The following is a 15,965-nucleotide window of genomic DNA, read 5'->3' as shown; positions in this document are numbered from 1 at the left end:
TATGTTCATGAATATCACAATAAATAAAATACTACACTTAAATTTATGATGAAAAGCCCATCCCCGTTTTTCCATATGTATTGCTTGTCAGCATTAATAAATTTACATATCTTTAGTTTTATGAGTAACTTCTTGGTTCTTGTAATGCATGAGACCAGGATAACAAGTTCAAATCATCCTTTTGCACACATTTGCATTGTGTGCGTAATTTCCAATCGAAAATCCACGAAGAAGATTGACCAAACTTAATTCGTAGCTTAAAGTTTATGTTTAAAACCCATACAAACGGTGTCTCTATAATTTACATTAACAGATCGATCTTTTTCAAAAACGGTTGATTTAAAATTTAAGAAGATGCATCAAAATGTTTAAAACTCTTTTCTTTCTCTCTCCTTCCTTTAAAAAAATGTCTAGGTGCTCTTACATCTCCAATTGACTATTAAATCATTTTTTAAAAAAATAATATAATATATGACTCCTAACAAACTAATATTGAAAAATTACCTTATCTTCTTTCTCTCTCCCATCTTAAAAAAAAATATATAGATGCTCTCAGAACATCTATTAATGGACTCCTACATTATTCTGTAAAAAAATAATATAATATATGACTCCTAGCAAATTAATACATTGAATATCATGACAATTTCAACAATATTCTTAATACTTTCTTTTCATTTATATTTTATTATTATTTGAGAAAAAAGCTGGAGATACAATTCAGAGAGATATAAATAGAATTGGAGGGAAATGAATATGATATTTAATGATAATAAGCTAAAAGTACCTAAATACTCTTTAAAAGAGTGAAGAAAGAAAAGACTTTTTAAAATTTTGAAGGGTAACTAGGTCATTGGAGCACAAATTTTTCACGTCTTTAACTTTAAAGTTTAAGAGCTCATTTAAAGAGTTATTAGAGATGCTCTTAACTTATCGTTTTTTTTATATAATATTTACTTCTCCCACTTTTATTTACAACCCTCCAATTTTATCTCTATTTAATCTATTAATTTCAAATTTGGAGTGTGGTGTTTTTAATTTTAAAATTCGTTACTTGTAGAAAAGTAAATGAAGTGCTGAAAAATAATACTCCCTCCGTCCCAGCCAATTCTTTACGTTTGGTTTGGGCACGGAGGTTAAGAAATATGTATAAAGTAGTTGAAAAGAGAAAGAAAAGTGGTTGAAGTGGTAGGACCCACTAATTTTTAATGTATAAAAGGGACATAATGGAGTAAAAGTAGTGTGAAAGGGAGTAAAAGTAGTGTGAAAAGGAAGGAAAAATTGGGAAGTGGTGGGTTCCATTGACTATTTTTGGTAAGTTTTGAAATGTAAAGAATTGGATGGGACATCCCAAAAAGGAAACTGTAAAGAATCTGGTGGGACGGAGGGAGTAAATAGGTATAAACAGTGTATGGCAACGAAATTTGATCTTGATTCATTATAACGCTATCTGTAGTGCATCTGCTCATTTCCGTTCTAGTTTTTGAGATCCTGCCCGGATTCAACGTTTGTTCTAATTTAAGTAATATACTTCTTATAATAGATGGGATACTCTATGGTGTGCCAACACAATAGTTCCTAACTCCAATAAAAATAGCTCATTTTAATTGGTGGATGAACAATAAATGATAATGTCCCCTGCATTCATATCAACTTCACCAATCAAAATAGGCCATTTTTATAGAATTTAGTGTTTATTGTGTGCACTTGGGCACACACATTAGAAAGACCGATAATAGATAGAGAAGTCTTTACAGCATCCTTGTATTAACTTGGACCTTAACTACTCGTTAATCCTTCAAAATACGATAACAAATACGTTATGATTTTGTACCGGAGCTTAATAGGATAACTATGAAAAGTTATCTAATATATAATCTTAAATTATGTTATATTACCACAATGTTGATCATGAAAATTAAGTCTGAGATATCAGATGTTTGTACTCTCTTTTTCTTCATGGTACAAGAACAACCAACTCAGTACTATTATTTTAAATATTTTGAAGCTATGTTTCGGGTAGATTAAACAAACAATTAGGGTTTTGAGAGTCGACTCCCAAAACTAGCCGTCACTTCTCCATTCTTCACCTTCATCCTCTTCATCCACCAAATCATCTTCGCTCTCCCATCTTCTCCACTATTTACTAGTTTTTTGTTTTTCAATAAAATCGAGTGTTGCTTAAACCTCGAAGATTCCAATCGAGTTTTATTCTCGGATCTGTTTCGGATTTGAGTTTGGGCTTGATTGCTTTCTGAATAAATCAGATCTTTTGAAATCAAAGATCCGATTGTGTTTTCCCGTCTCGCCTTTTGGCGTGTGTTGATTTAGTACCCCATTCTTGGGTGATTCTGCGTTGATATGTCGTCTTGTGTTATCAATGAGAATGATTGTGATGGAGTTTTGGGAGATCTGGCTTATCGCATCATTAATACTTTCGGCATGTCTATAGCTGGCTTTCGGCATGTAGATAGCTGGGGTATGCTTGGAACGGTGGCGATCGCGTGTGCTCACCTTTCACAAATTATAGTTGTTCATTATTCGAGGACCCTTGTTCCTCATTGCTTAGTTTTTACAACTGAGTCGTCTGAACACCGCAACAGCCATGGAACTATTGTGAAGGTCAATTGTGAAGCTACCATTTTCGGGATTGATGTAGGCTGGATTACTCGAGAAGCCTTTGTATTCATTTTTAATTTCAAGAATCCTTGGATTCAGTTTGTTAAGCAGTCTGGAAACAATGCGGCTATTTGTTTAGCTCGTTTTATTGTTCATCAACCTGATTGCATTGTTAGTTGGGGAGTTGTCCCGACTAGACTTGTTTTAATTTAATGGAATGAAATTTGCATTTTGTCAAAAAAAAAAAAAAAAAAGAACAACCAACTCCTCGCTGATATCTTTAAAATTTATTTAAATTTTGAATCATAGATTAAAGATAACCTCATTTCATCTCACTTCAAAATCTAAATTATAAATTATCACACCAATTTCATATCACGTTTGAGAGAAGAAGATTATTTGACCAGTATATTACAATACCAGATTAGGATGAATAATATACATGTATAGCCGTCGAAAAAATATAAATATAAGAGTAATATATTAAGTTTTTTGAGAAAGAGTAGTATATTAAGTTGTTGATGTGTTTGAAATCAATGACTACAACCCGACAAATAAACCATTGTTATAAATCTTAATTCTAACTACGAATCTCATTTTTATTGATAACCAAATTCCTCCATCAACTTGTACTATTTTTGTATTATCATAGAATAAAATATTTATTAAATTAAATAATGAATAATTAAAAAATAATATAACATATAATTATTTATATAATATATACTCATGACGTTTAATATTATATATATTAATTTGATTAATTTTAAGTCGGAGTCAGGATCAGATATTTTAGGTGAATTTCAGGTCAATCCAAAAATATCCAAACCAAAACCTCCCGTATTTAATTTTTTTTTTTTTGACAGACCCCGGTATTTAGTTTTGATTTTGCCACGTCCAAGTATAAAATTTTCATTTTTTTTTTTTTTTTGATAAAAAGGAATCAATTCATCAATTCATTAATTAAAAGCCATACGGCATCTACAAATATAATCGAAATTGGACAGACGCCGAATAATATCGCTGTTGAATCCTTTCTTCTTGAAGAGGCAACTAAGCGATTTGAAGATGATTTGAATATACACACTTGTTTCCATCTGATTGGGTTTCACCTGAATGTTCTGAACAATCGACCATAGATGCGATCCCATAATAACCTTCAAACCTGAATCAAACCCATGAAAATCATGCCGATCTATAACCTCGGTCATGAAAAACATAAAAACACACCAAAACAAAACAAACCAACTCTCACAAGAAGGAGAGACTAACAAAACCCAAATAAATTGGGAACTTATTGAATAGAAAATAAGATTTCAAAATAAGAAAGTAGAAGAAAAGAAATCGGGGCTTTCCACCGGTGGAAACCGATGGAAGCCCCTTCAAAAATATGTGATGGAGGCTAGGGTTTTGACTTTTGAGAGAGAGTGGGAGAAAAAGAACATAAAATTTTCATTTTTAAATCCTTGACCCGAATTGAGGGTAAGCCCGAATGCGGCAGGGTAGAGTCGGATCGGGTCCAAATTGCAAAATTTCGCTTAACATTCCATTTCCACATTCAAATTAACAGAAATCTCCATTAAACTCTCACTCACTTTCCCCAAATCTTGTACATACAAACAGACACACACACATATATATAGCTTATTAATCCGATGTCTGCATCGACAGTTTCAATTACCGCAAATCCCACCACCTCGCGACGTCGTCCGATCGTCACTACCGACATGAAATCCGGCTTAGATTTGCTCGGCACCGACGCTTCTCCGATCTCCGGCGGCGTGGAAACGGGCCCCACTCGAGACTCGAGCCAGTCAATTGAACGATCAAGAAGAGAAGCAGTAGTTCAAGTGAAGAAATCAATTGCCCCCAATTCGGGTACTACTTCGAAACCTTATAGGAGTCATCGTAAATCGATATCGAAACCCAAATGGCAAACTGTGGTCAGTGTGTTTACTAAGAATTTGGTGCTTTTGCTTTTGCTTGCGGGGTTAGTTCAGATGGTTAGGAAGGTTTATTTGAATAGTGTGGTTGATGATGTGGGGTTTGTGAGTGGGGGGTTTTCGGATAATGTCGATGGGAAGATTTCGGAAATTCAGGTTTTTGTGAGTAAGAGTTTGAGGGGTATGCAGTTGCAAGTTGAGGTTTTGGATAGGAAGGTTAAGGAGGTTGAGGACAAGAATGTTGAGCTAGGAGGTGAATTAGGGAAGTTGGGGGGGAAAGTCGATGTGGTGAGCGATAGGATGGGGAGTTTGGAGAGGTATTTGAATGGGAATGAGTGGTTGTCGAAAGGGGAGTTTGATAGGTTGTTGGAGGAGTTTGAGGGGAGAGCTGGGAGTGATGGCAAAGGGGGTTTGGATGAGGTTATGGCGGTTGCAAGAGAAATGGTTGGGAAGGAGATTGAGAAACATGCTGCTGATGGGCTTGGGAGGGTGGATTATGCACTGGCATCTGGTGGGGCATATGTCGTGAAGCATTCTGAGGTGTATGGTGGGATTAAAGGTGGGTTTCCATTTCCAGGGATTAGTGGTAGAGCTGGGGTTCATGCTAATTCGGGGAAGATGTTGAGACCTAGTTTTGGCGAGCCAGGTGATTGTTTTGCTTTGAAAGGGAGTAGTGGTTTTGTGCAGATTAAGCTCAGGACAGCTATTGTTCCCGAGGCAATTACGTTAGAACATGTTGCCAAGGTAAGTTTTACTCTGTATCTCTATTACTTTCTTGCTATATGTATGTGCACTGTGTTTGGTTTTTTGTGGCTACTTGTGATTCTGTAACATAGCATCATACTGACTGTACTTGGTTGAAGACTTCTGTCGTTCCAGTATATATAGTAGGAAGTCCATATATGACAGCATCTTGAAGTTTGGTTTCTCTTACTAAGTGATTATATTTGAAGTTTAATGATACCTCTACTGTATTAAGAGAACATAAACTTTTGGTCTGCTGTTTGAAGTAATCTGATTATACTTGAAATGAAAAATCATCTGATTGGGTTGTTGATGACTTTTTAAAACAGTAGGTCTTATATTTGCCAAATCACCTGCAACATCATTTCTAACAGTTTTTTGTGATTAATATTAAACACTCAATTAACTGATTCATTGATGGCTTTGCTCATCTGCATTTGGTTCAATTCTTTGCAGTCATCCGTTGATTAGTTGTACAAGTTATCAATCTTTAGTGAATTAAGCCCCTAGTATTTTCTGATAATAAACATAATGAGTAATATATATACATACTGGACAGTGGACAATTTTAATGGCTAACCTTGTGAGTGTATCCAACCCCCCTGCTATGGAAATACATGCATGGAACATCTATATGTGTGCAGACCTTTGGAGACGTGGAGTTCTTATATGTTGCTCACATTGCTGTAGGCTGCATATAACAAAATATGAAACTACTCGATCTATCTTCTCATCAGTGGCTGATTTCCTTAAAGTCTGAGTGTGGTATCTGGCATCGGACATATCATGCTGCAGTTTGCTTATGTGATTACTCAATTTTCATTTGCTGCCAGTGAATGCCTTACACTGTGCTCTCGAATCTTGGATAAGATAAATTGAAAATGAGAAATTTTTTTCTCCAAATCTTTTTGAAAGCGGGAGGATTTGGGAGACAAATATACAAATTACTCTTTTCCTATTCTTCAGCTTTCTTGTCCTTCTCTTCCAAAAAACTAATTGAGAAACAAGCAGTGGAAATAAATTCTTTAACTTTCATTTCTTTCCAAAAAGGTTTGTCGAACAGCTGGCCAAGTGAAGAGGGGATACTGCTTGTACTAAGTATGGTCTGTACGAGTTCGGTTCTTTGTACAACAAATTCACCCTTATGGTCTAAGTCCCTTCATTTAATGTTTGGAGATTTTTTGTTTTTAGATCCTGCAGTCTCCGATATACTACTCACTTTTAGTTACCTAAAGCGAGAGGAGAGAGTTACACTATTAACATTCTTCTGTGCATATTCTCATTCCTCACAGTATGATATTGAGGACAAGTGGCTGCTCTCAGTCTATTGTTTACCATAGGAACTCGTGCCATATAAATTAGGACATCAGTTTGATGAGCTCATTGGGCAAGACTCAGTCATTTGTTTTAACTCTTCAGAAAATTTTGAAAGCATTGTAATTGAAGCCTGTGTTATTACTTATTACTGACTGCTGCATCTTAGTTGTAGTGGAGAATTTTTATATGATTATCCAATAAATCAGACCTATTATTGCAGTCATAGACTCATATCTATATATGTGTGTTTACACATATAGTTAATAACCCTTGGATTGAGAAATATTGGCAGAGATTTCTGTCATCTTTTGACAGGTTCCATATACTAAATTACTAATTAGTTCTTTTGGAATGCTGTCCCCTTGAACGTTTGAGGTGTTTAATCAAAAAGAATGACATATCGTCAATCCATGACTTTAGCATCAGTTGTGATATTATATAGAGTTAGAGCACACATGATGTTGCTGCAATAATGTTGCTGCAATAATGTGTAAAGGATTTTTATTTTCTCCTGTTACAGACTGCTATACATGTCTTCTAACCAATATACATTTGGTCATTTATTGAACAGAGTGTTGCTTACGATAGGTCCAGTGCTCCCAAGGACTGTAGAGTGTCTGGATGGTTCAAAGGACAAGAAACTACTGATCTAACACGTAATGCTGAGAAAATGTTTTCCCTGGCCGAATTTACCTATGACCTTGAGAAGAGCAATGCTCAGACTTTTGGTATATCAGACTCCTCAGGCGTTGGCGTGATTGACATGATAAGGCTCGACTTCACATCAAACCATGGAAGTGCTTCACATACATGCATATATCGTTTTAGGGTGCATGGCCATGAACCTGATTCCATTGTCCCTCTAGCAATTCAGTCTTGAGGTTGATTTCCTCGTTTTAGACCCTTGCCTGTTCTCCCTATCTCTCTTCTTTTTTATCTTCTAGTTTCATCTTGGGAGGCTTAACTGTTGAGACACCAAGCTTAAAGTTCAGTTTGTATTCATTTGTTGTTTCTTCCATGCAATCGTAAGTTCCAGACTATTTACAACTGTAAAGTAGTACTACATTTTGTTGCGAAGTTGCAGTAATTTTTGTGTACTTGTGGCACTGTTTGCGGTGCTTGCACTGCTCTCTGGATATAAATCAATGTTTTAATTTACAGCTAGAATTTGTAAAACAACCAGGCAATGTCTTCGTCCCACTTTGTTTTACAAAATGGTAAAACCGTCACGTTTTGTAACAAATAATTTCCTCCCAATGGTTTTTCCAAGAATTTCTAAAAATTACTGAGAAATAGAAGAACTAGTAAAATAATGATCGGGCTAAATATTTTAACAGAGGTGTATTGGATTGGGATTTTAAAGCATTTTTTTTCATTCATGAAATCCGAGGGTATTCGATTGGGATTGTTTGAAATCCATTAAAATTTTGGGGTATTCAATTGGGATTTTAAATTTTGCTAGTGGTATTCAATTGGGATTTTAAATTATGCTTTAAAATCTGATGGTATTCAATTAGGATTGTTTAAAATCCATCAAAATATGATGGTATTCAAGTGCTGATGGATTTTTTTGCATTTCATAAAATGATGGATTTTGTGACATTCTTCAGTCTATTTTAAATTTTTTGAAATCCCACCAAAATCAATGGGATTTTGAAGCATTGTGCTTAAATCCTATCAACTCCGTGACATTTCATCAAGAATCCGCACAAAATCAAAATCAAAATCACATACAATCCATTAAAATTCATAGACTAAAAACAATACATTAAAATCTCAATCGAATACACCCCTCTAAATGTACATTTTAATCTGATAGTAATGTTATTAATATGGGCCGGTTCAGTTTATGCGAGCCGGTCCGCTATGAATCGTAATTTTGTTTTTTCCAATTAGTTCGAACATTTTAAATTTTATATTATTATTCCTCAAATTCTTCTATATTATTTAAATCATAATAGAATATAGAATATTTATATTATAATATTATATACATACTCTCTCAGCTCTAAATATTTTTCTTACACTTTTCTTTTGAAGAATATCCGTTCTAATTCTTTACATTTTAAAATCTAGTAAAAATAGTAAATGTTTACCAAAATTAGTAAATATTTATAATATAAAATACAATTATATTTACTACTTTCCTCGACAATAATCCTTTTATATATTAAATATCGATTCTTCTTCTCCACCCAACCCAAAGTAAATATTTGGTAACATATTTGTCTCATCTTGGATATGAAAACAAACATGTTAATTTTTTCTATGTTTGTTCCACTCCATCATTATAGATGTTGCATGGTTATTATTTATTGAATTATCTCTTTTTCTTAAAAAAAAACTTCATTAGAAAAATAAACAGTATATGACAAAAAAACAAAATACAGCAGACGGCCGGACGGGTGGCTGGTTTCGGTTTATGAATTCTTACTCGGATCGTATTATTGTAACAAATCGTGCGGTTCACGAACTGGACCGAGCTAGTAAACCGGGCTCGATTGTGCGGTTGAACTTGCTAGGCCTGATAAAACATAGGCTAAATACACTAATATCCCATTCGGCCCACCGTTATTATGATTTGTGAGCCCATTAATTCAAAACAAGAACCGAGAGCGCAGGAGTTGCACTTGCACTAGTATCATCAATTTGGGAATTTTCGTGATTCGGTGCGGAAGAAGAATCATGGAGTGTGTGGTTCAAGGAATTATAGAGACACAGGTACTGTATCTATGTCTGTATACGTATTCTTTACTTTTAAGTCGCATATTCTTGTTTCCCTGTTCATATATGATTAGTATGATCAGCCCCCATTTGGTAAAAAATATAGTTCAAATGTTAATTGAAGCTTGTATAGTATATGTATGCAGAATCATATGGTTGAGCCATAGGTAATGATGGGTATGGAGCTGAATGCTGATTTATCTGGGGTTTTTTCGGGTTTTCGTAAATTTGTAATTGGGCGGTTTGTGAGTGCTTATTGACCCATGCTGATTGTGACTTGCTATTCGGGTCGTGGTATTCTAACCTGGTTATCGGAATTAGAGGAGGAACTATGGGGAGCAAACTAGGCTGAAACCCCAGCCAACCTTCGAAATTCGGTGAAAAAAAATATATTCTAGCCCTGATATAATTCAACAGATTACAATATGTCTTGTTTTTTTATTATTGTAGCCATCTACTTCATTGAAATCCAGGTTCAGCCACAGATGGGAATGACAATAAAATTAGTACTAAAATGTATTAGAAAATCACTCATTTCCATTAACCAGGATAAAATCCGTGATCCAAACGACGCCTAAATATCTTTGTGAAGTTGAAATTTTTATGTTTAGAAATCATTTGCAGGGGTTTGATTTGTAGTATTATTTAGGGAATCAGTAAAGCAAAATAGTGGGCTTAAAGGGATCTTAAGAGGAGGCCCTTACCTGTTTGGTGTTAAATATATAAGGTGTTATATATGTATGTAATTGCTTGTATGGATATCCTCTGATAGTAATGTTATTTTTCTTGCAGCATGTTGAAGCCCTTGAGATCCTTCTTCAAGGTCTTTGTGGTGTTCACAGAAAGAGTTTGAAGATCCATGAATTGTGCCTCAAAAGTGGCCCCAACCTTGGTATGTTCTGATGCTACTCCGTTTGTAATTTTATGTTATGAGGACCAGCCATATAAATATGTAATCACCATCAGGATTTAGGGCAGATTTCTATTCTTTTTTCTCTTATCCGATGAATAGTGGATTTACGGTACCCTTTCTTATAATCATTTTCTCTCTTTCATGACTCTTCTGTCGTAATTCTTGTTTCCATCTTGTCTTGATATTTTTGTATGGGGTCTTAGGGAATAAATTTCATACAGTTCACGAAGTTAGTCACGCTTTTTTACTTTCTCTTTTTGTTTCTGTGTGATATTATATGTTAATAGTAGAAGCTTATTAATTAGCTTCTCGTTCGCTGTATGGATGACATTTAGGTACTTCACCTTCCGAGGTTCGACTTTTATGTGATCTAGAGCAGTCTGAGCCTGCATGGTATACTTCTTCCTCTATGTAGTCAATTTTTGGTGGATCTATGTTCCTGCACTTTAGAAAGTTCTATTAAATTTATCTACTTTAGGAGAGTGAGGCATGTCGGTGGTGCAATGAGGGGTGCTGGGGCTGAACAAATCTCAGTTAATGTGAGAACTATGGTAGAAAGCAAAGTTAGCAACAATGTGCTCCGCTTATTCTACGCCCTTGGCTACAAGTTAGACCATGAGCAACTAAGAGTTGGATTTTCTTTCAATTTTCAAAGAGGTGCTCAAATGACAGTTACTGTCTCTTCGGTCAATAAAATGCTAAGATTGCATGCTACTGATGAAGCTGTACCTATTACACCGGGAATACAGCTGGTTGAAGTTACGGCACCTGCAACCTCTGAGAACTACAGTAAAGTGGCTGCTGCAATGTCATCATTCTGCGAATATCTTGCTCCGTAAGTTTCTTTCACAAGTTAAATTAACTTCTTAAAATGCGGAATAAAGTCTTATCTAGAGTTGTAAGATTTTGTTACCAACTAAGAATGTCTCACATGACTTATTTTGTTCCCGTTAGTTGGCCTCGCCGGATTTGGTGAATGAGTTAGCATTGTAAAAATCCTGCTAGCACTCACAAGCATAATAGGACAGTATTTTGATTTTGTTGTTCTGCCTGAATTTCATTTTCAAGTTTTAATGACTTTGTTTAAGTATGAAATCATAATAAATTAGTCAGGCCTTAAAGTGACAACAAGTCAACAACATTATTTAAAGGATCGACCGTGGGACAACCTATTCCAGTCATCGCTTTTTGAACAAATATAATTTGAATGCAGCAACCAGCTTCTGCAAGGAAACGTTGCAGCAACCCTTTTCTGTATACTGGATATGAGGAATAAATTAGCAATACCACCTGTAACACATGAAAATTTTCTGAATCGGTGATATTAACTAAGTTGTCTTTCCATGGTTACATGAAGGTATGAAACTAGTAATTATTTATTTTGTCTAAACTCTGTTAGGACTGCTTTTTTTTTTTTTTACTTGACGATTTCATCCGTTGTTTAAAGAATTGGTCCAGGCAACTACTTAGGTGCTAGGCGGGGGTAATAAGCACATTATATTTGTGATAATTGTATAGTTTGGCATTTTTTGGTAAAAATCAGAATTATTCAGAAATAATGGGAATTAGCTGGTTCTAGGCGGAAAAGAGCTTAAAGTTGGGCAGGTTTAGGCAGATTTTAAATATCTTAAATAAAAATATAAAGACATCTCCAATTAATTCTCAGATTAATCCCTGCCTAGCGATCAATAGGTAGAAGCCGTCTCACCGCCTGACGTGTTCTAGAACAGTGATTTTATGACATATAAGCGATGAATTACTAGAAGGTGTCTAACCCGCCTGGCATATTTTAGAACACTGATTTTGTCACATATATTTCTTTGGCTATTGGTTATCGTCTGAAACAAGGTCTACTACTATAATACCAGACTCCCATAAATTTGTTGGTCTTAGTTGTCAAATGAGACATCTGCATTATTTAAAGGGTCAATTGTGGGATAAGTCATATTCCAGTATCATTTACCTCCTGTAAGGGTTATAAGGCATGAATGCAGGACGATAACGAAAATTGTAAAACAGTAATGACCTCATCTGATTTTATCACAAACACAACCCTACCCGGAGGTATTATAGTCGGGCTGAAATCAATATAATCCTGCTGCTAGAAAACAGATATATGTTAAACAAACCTATCAATTATGGAAATTATAGTGCAATAATAATGACAATATTAAAAAGGCTTCCTATCCCTACTAGGTAATGAATAGATCGAGTTCTGTAACGAAATTGGGGAGGAAATATGCTACTTCTTTTATCCATAGAAACAATTTTGTCTTGTGATTGAGGTTGCTTTTTCTGACGTGTGTTGACATTTGGAATTTTATCAAAAAATCTGCTTTAAGTGATGATACGTGATTGTTGATTATGCGAAACTTATAGAGTTCTAAACTTTAATCTTATAGAAGCCATTAAATTGAAAGGCCTGATATTAGGGTATGTATGTCAGGAACTTGACTGCATTTGTCTGCCAAACAAACATTTGAGTCATTTGCCAGTTAACATTGTGATAATTATACTGTTATGCAGGCTGCTTCATTTGTCCAAACCGGGTGTTTCAACTGGGGTTGTTCCAACTGCTGCGGCTGCAGCTGCATCCCTCATGTCAGATGGTGGAGGTACAACATTGTAAGAGGGTTGTGAAGGGCCTTGAACATTCCATTAAAGCAAGATTTTCAAGGTTACCTATCTGTAATGTGAGCAGAATTGTGCTAGTTGACCAAGTCCAGTAGTTTGATAGTGAATCTGTATCCTGGTTATGTTATTCCGACTCTTCTATTTAGGTTGCCGTACCCGTGTCGAACACTTGGACACTTCGACACTCCGATAGGACACTAATTTTGTGTCGGATCCTTTGATTAAAATGTCGTCTAATTTGTAAAATCCCCTATAGATAGACAGCTAATTTGTAAAATCCTCTACAGAATCGAGTTCTATTGTTACTTTTTGTTCATACTTGTTTATTAGTATACTACGATGAGTCTCTGTACTCGTGTCAAAAAAAACAGGACAATCGCCTTGTATCCCCAATTTTCAAAGTTCCTTAGTTATATCATATAATTTATATATACTAATTTTGATTCTAACTTGCATATTATTTTTATTTCAGACAAGACTTCCAATATACAATTTGTTTTTTAACTTGAAATCAAATCTATTACATTTATTTAAGATAAGGATATACACGTGAAAAAATCATATGGACAGAATTACCACACGCAACAATAACAAATGTGCAACAAATATGATGGTATCATTAACAAATATGAATTATACACAGATAGATACATAGAATATATATGATCAGAAGTTTTAATTTCAATATATCATTATAAACTTAATGAAATCATTGCATTTCACAGTCTGGCACCCAAAAAAGAAAAATCAATACAGAAAATGTGTATAAACCGTAATTTATATTTGTCCGATTAATCGCTGAAATAATTATTATCATCAATTTGCAGATTATATCTTGAATTGACTAAATATTTTTAATTTATTAGAAAATTATAAATTTCACAAATCCGGAATGCAGCAGTTAATTCTGATTCCAGGTTTATGATATAACTGCTGAACTAGAGACTCAGAGACCCTTGCATTTCCCTCTCACTCTCATTTTCTAGGGTTTAACTAAAGCTAAAACCCTCACTGCTGAAATCTCCCTCCCCCCTCTCTCTCTCTCTCATTCTCTCCCTGAAATGAAACTCTATAGCTTACTTCTCCGCACCCTAACCCGCACCCACCCCCATCCCCACAACCCCACCCTCCTAATCCCACTCCGGACCCTCGCCTTCTCCTCCGCCGAAGAAGCTGCCGCCGAGCGCCGCCGCCGCAAACGCCGCCTCCGCATCGAACCCCCTCTCCACGCACTCCGGCGAGACCCCACCACCCCTCGCCCCCCTCGTGACCCCAACGCCCCTCGCCTCCCCGACACCACCTCCTCCCTCGTCGGCCCTCGCCTCTCTCTCCACAACCGCATCCAGTCCCTCATTCGTGCTGGCGATCTCGATAACGCCTCCGTAATTGCCCGTAAATCGGTATTCTCTCATCCTCGCCCCACTGTTTTTACTTGTAATGCTGTTGTTGCTTCTATGCATAGGGCGAAAAGATATGAGGACTCGATTGCGTTGTTTGATTATTTCTTCAAGCAGTCAAATATTGTTCCCAATGTTGTTGGTTATAATTATTTGATGAATGTGCATTGCGATATGGGGAATGTGGATGCTGCTTTAGGGGTTTATAGGCATATTATTGAGAATGCGCCTTTTTCGCCTTCTGCTGTTTCGTATAGGCATTTGACCAAGGGGTTGGTTGATGCGGGAAGAATTGGGGAAGCCATGGGTTTGCTTAGGGAAATGTTAAGTAAAGGGCACGGAGCGGATTCGTTGGTTTATAATAATTTGATTTTGGGGTTTTTGGAGTTGGGGAATTTGGAGAAGGCGAATGAGCTTTTTGACGAGTTGAAGGAGAGGTGTTTGGTTTATGACGGGATTGTGAGTGGTACGTTTATGGAATGGTTTTTTAAACAAGGGAAGGAGAGGGAAGCTATGGAAGCGTATAAGTATTTGTTGAGTAGAGAGTTTAGGATGGTGCCGCCTACTTGTAATGTGCTTTTGGAAATTTTACTTCGGTATGGGAGGAAGGTTGAAGCAGAGGCATTGTTTAATAAAATGTTAGATGATCACACTCCGCCGACGGTTCAGGCTGTGAATTCTGATACTTTCAATATAATGGTGAATGAGTGTTTTAAAGAGGGGAGAATTTCTGAGGCATATGAGGTGTTTAAGAGAGTGGGTAAGGGGTTGAAGTCGAAGCCTTTTATGATGGATGTTGGAGGGTCTAATAATATAATTATGAGGTATTGTGAACATGATATGGTTGATGATGCTGAGAAGATTTATTTGGAATTGTGTGGAAGGTCACTGAATCCGGATGTTACTACTTACAGAACTTTAATTGATGCATATTTTAAGGTGGGGAGGGTTGATAGTGCTTTGGAAAAATATATTAAAATGGTGGATGGAGGTTTACGGGTGCTTCCTCATTATGCTAATAGATGGTTTTCACAGTTAATTGAAAATGGTAAAGTTTTGGAATGTATACCTATATTGTGTAAAATGGCACAAAAAGAACCAAAACCTGATGTCACGACCTATGATATCGTGATTCGGGGGATTAGCAAGCAAGATGATGTGGATGGTGTTCTTGAGCTACTTAAACAGATGGTTGAACTTGGTGTAGGCATTCCTTCGACCCTTGAGCAATTCCTGAATGAGCGCTTTAGCAAAGAAGGGCGAGGCGCAGAGATTGATAGACTTCTACATGCCAGACCAACCGCAAGACTGTCTCAAACAGGCAGATAACGGTTATATCAACTTTTAGGTACAGAATTGTGTAACTCCCTGTTTCGGCCATTCACCATTTTTCATTTGCTAAAAGCAAAAAAAAACATTACTCTAGTATATCTAAGCACTTCGTTCCCACAAGGTTAGGTGGTATCTTTACTGATCAATTATGATTATACATCATGTGATGCTTTGTTGCCACTGACTGATTGAATATTTATCTCTTTAGCGGACAGTTCTGTATTTAATAGAGTAATTTCTTTGGCAATAACTGTAACAATCTTGAGGTTTACATGTAAAATTTGAGTTTATTTTAAACTAATTCAAGTAATAAAGTAGCCTTCATAGCCAGATAAGAGTTCT

General features: G+C 35.9%; 3 protein-coding genes across 3 annotated transcripts; all 3 read left to right on the top strand.

The window, feature by feature from the left end:
* The first annotated feature begins 4,087 nt into the window (after window positions 1-4,087).
* Window positions 4,088-7,783, top strand: LOC108205123 (SUN domain-containing protein 1). The gene is made up of 2 exons (XM_017374926.2): window positions 4,088-5,306; window positions 7,195-7,783. The coding sequence occupies exons 1-2, from the start codon at window positions 4,275-4,277 to the stop codon at window positions 7,501-7,503; spliced, it is 1,341 nt and encodes a 446-aa protein (XP_017230415.1). The 5' UTR covers window positions 4,088-4,274; the 3' UTR covers window positions 7,504-7,783.
* A 1,398-nt stretch (window positions 7,784-9,181) lies between these two features.
* LOC108213131 (mediator of RNA polymerase II transcription subunit 18) lies at window positions 9,182-13,210 on the top strand. Its single transcript, XM_017384875.2, has 5 exons — window positions 9,182-9,344; window positions 10,140-10,239; window positions 10,596-10,653; window positions 10,739-11,095; window positions 12,787-13,210. The coding sequence occupies exons 1-5, from the start codon at window positions 9,309-9,311 to the stop codon at window positions 12,887-12,889; spliced, it is 654 nt and encodes a 217-aa protein (XP_017240364.1). The 5' UTR covers window positions 9,182-9,308; the 3' UTR covers window positions 12,890-13,210.
* Window positions 13,211-13,842: 632 nt separating this feature from the next.
* LOC108223022 (pentatricopeptide repeat-containing protein At1g10270-like) lies at window positions 13,843-15,803 on the top strand. Its single transcript, XM_064085168.1, has one exon. The coding sequence runs from the start codon at window positions 13,956-13,958 to the stop codon at window positions 15,618-15,620; it is 1,665 nt and encodes a 554-aa protein (XP_063941238.1). The 5' UTR covers window positions 13,843-13,955; the 3' UTR covers window positions 15,621-15,803.
* The last annotated feature ends 162 nt before the right edge of the window (window positions 15,804-15,965 follow it).

The sequence above is a fragment of the Daucus carota genome, chromosome 1 (genome assembly GCF_001625215.2).
Source record: "Daucus carota subsp. sativus chromosome 1, DH1 v3.0, whole genome shotgun sequence".
NCBI lineage: Eukaryota > Viridiplantae > Streptophyta > Magnoliopsida > Apiales > Apiaceae > Daucus > Daucus carota.
This window is presented reverse-complemented; position numbering and strand designations above follow the sequence as displayed.

Coding starts and splice junctions, on each gene's coding strand:
- LOC108205123 (XM_017374926.2), top strand. CDS start 4,275: ATGTCTGCATCGACAGTTTCAATTACCGCAAATCCCACCACCTCGCGA. Junction 5,307..7,194: donor CGTTAGAACATGTTGCCAAG/GTAAGTTTTACT, acceptor TTTATTGAACAG/AGTGTTGCTTACGATAGGTC.
- LOC108213131 (XM_017384875.2), top strand. CDS start 9,309: ATGGAGTGTGTGGTTCAAGGAATTATAGAGACACAG. Junction 10,654..10,738: donor GAGCAGTCTGAGCCTGCATG/GTATACTTCTTC, acceptor TATCTACTTTAG/GAGAGTGAGGCATGTCGGTG. Junction 11,096..12,786: donor TTCTGCGAATATCTTGCTCC/GTAAGTTTCTTT, acceptor ACTGTTATGCAG/GCTGCTTCATTTGTCCAAAC.
- LOC108223022 (XM_064085168.1), top strand. CDS start 13,956: ATGAAACTCTATAGCTTACTTCTCCGCACCCTAACCCGCACCCACCCC.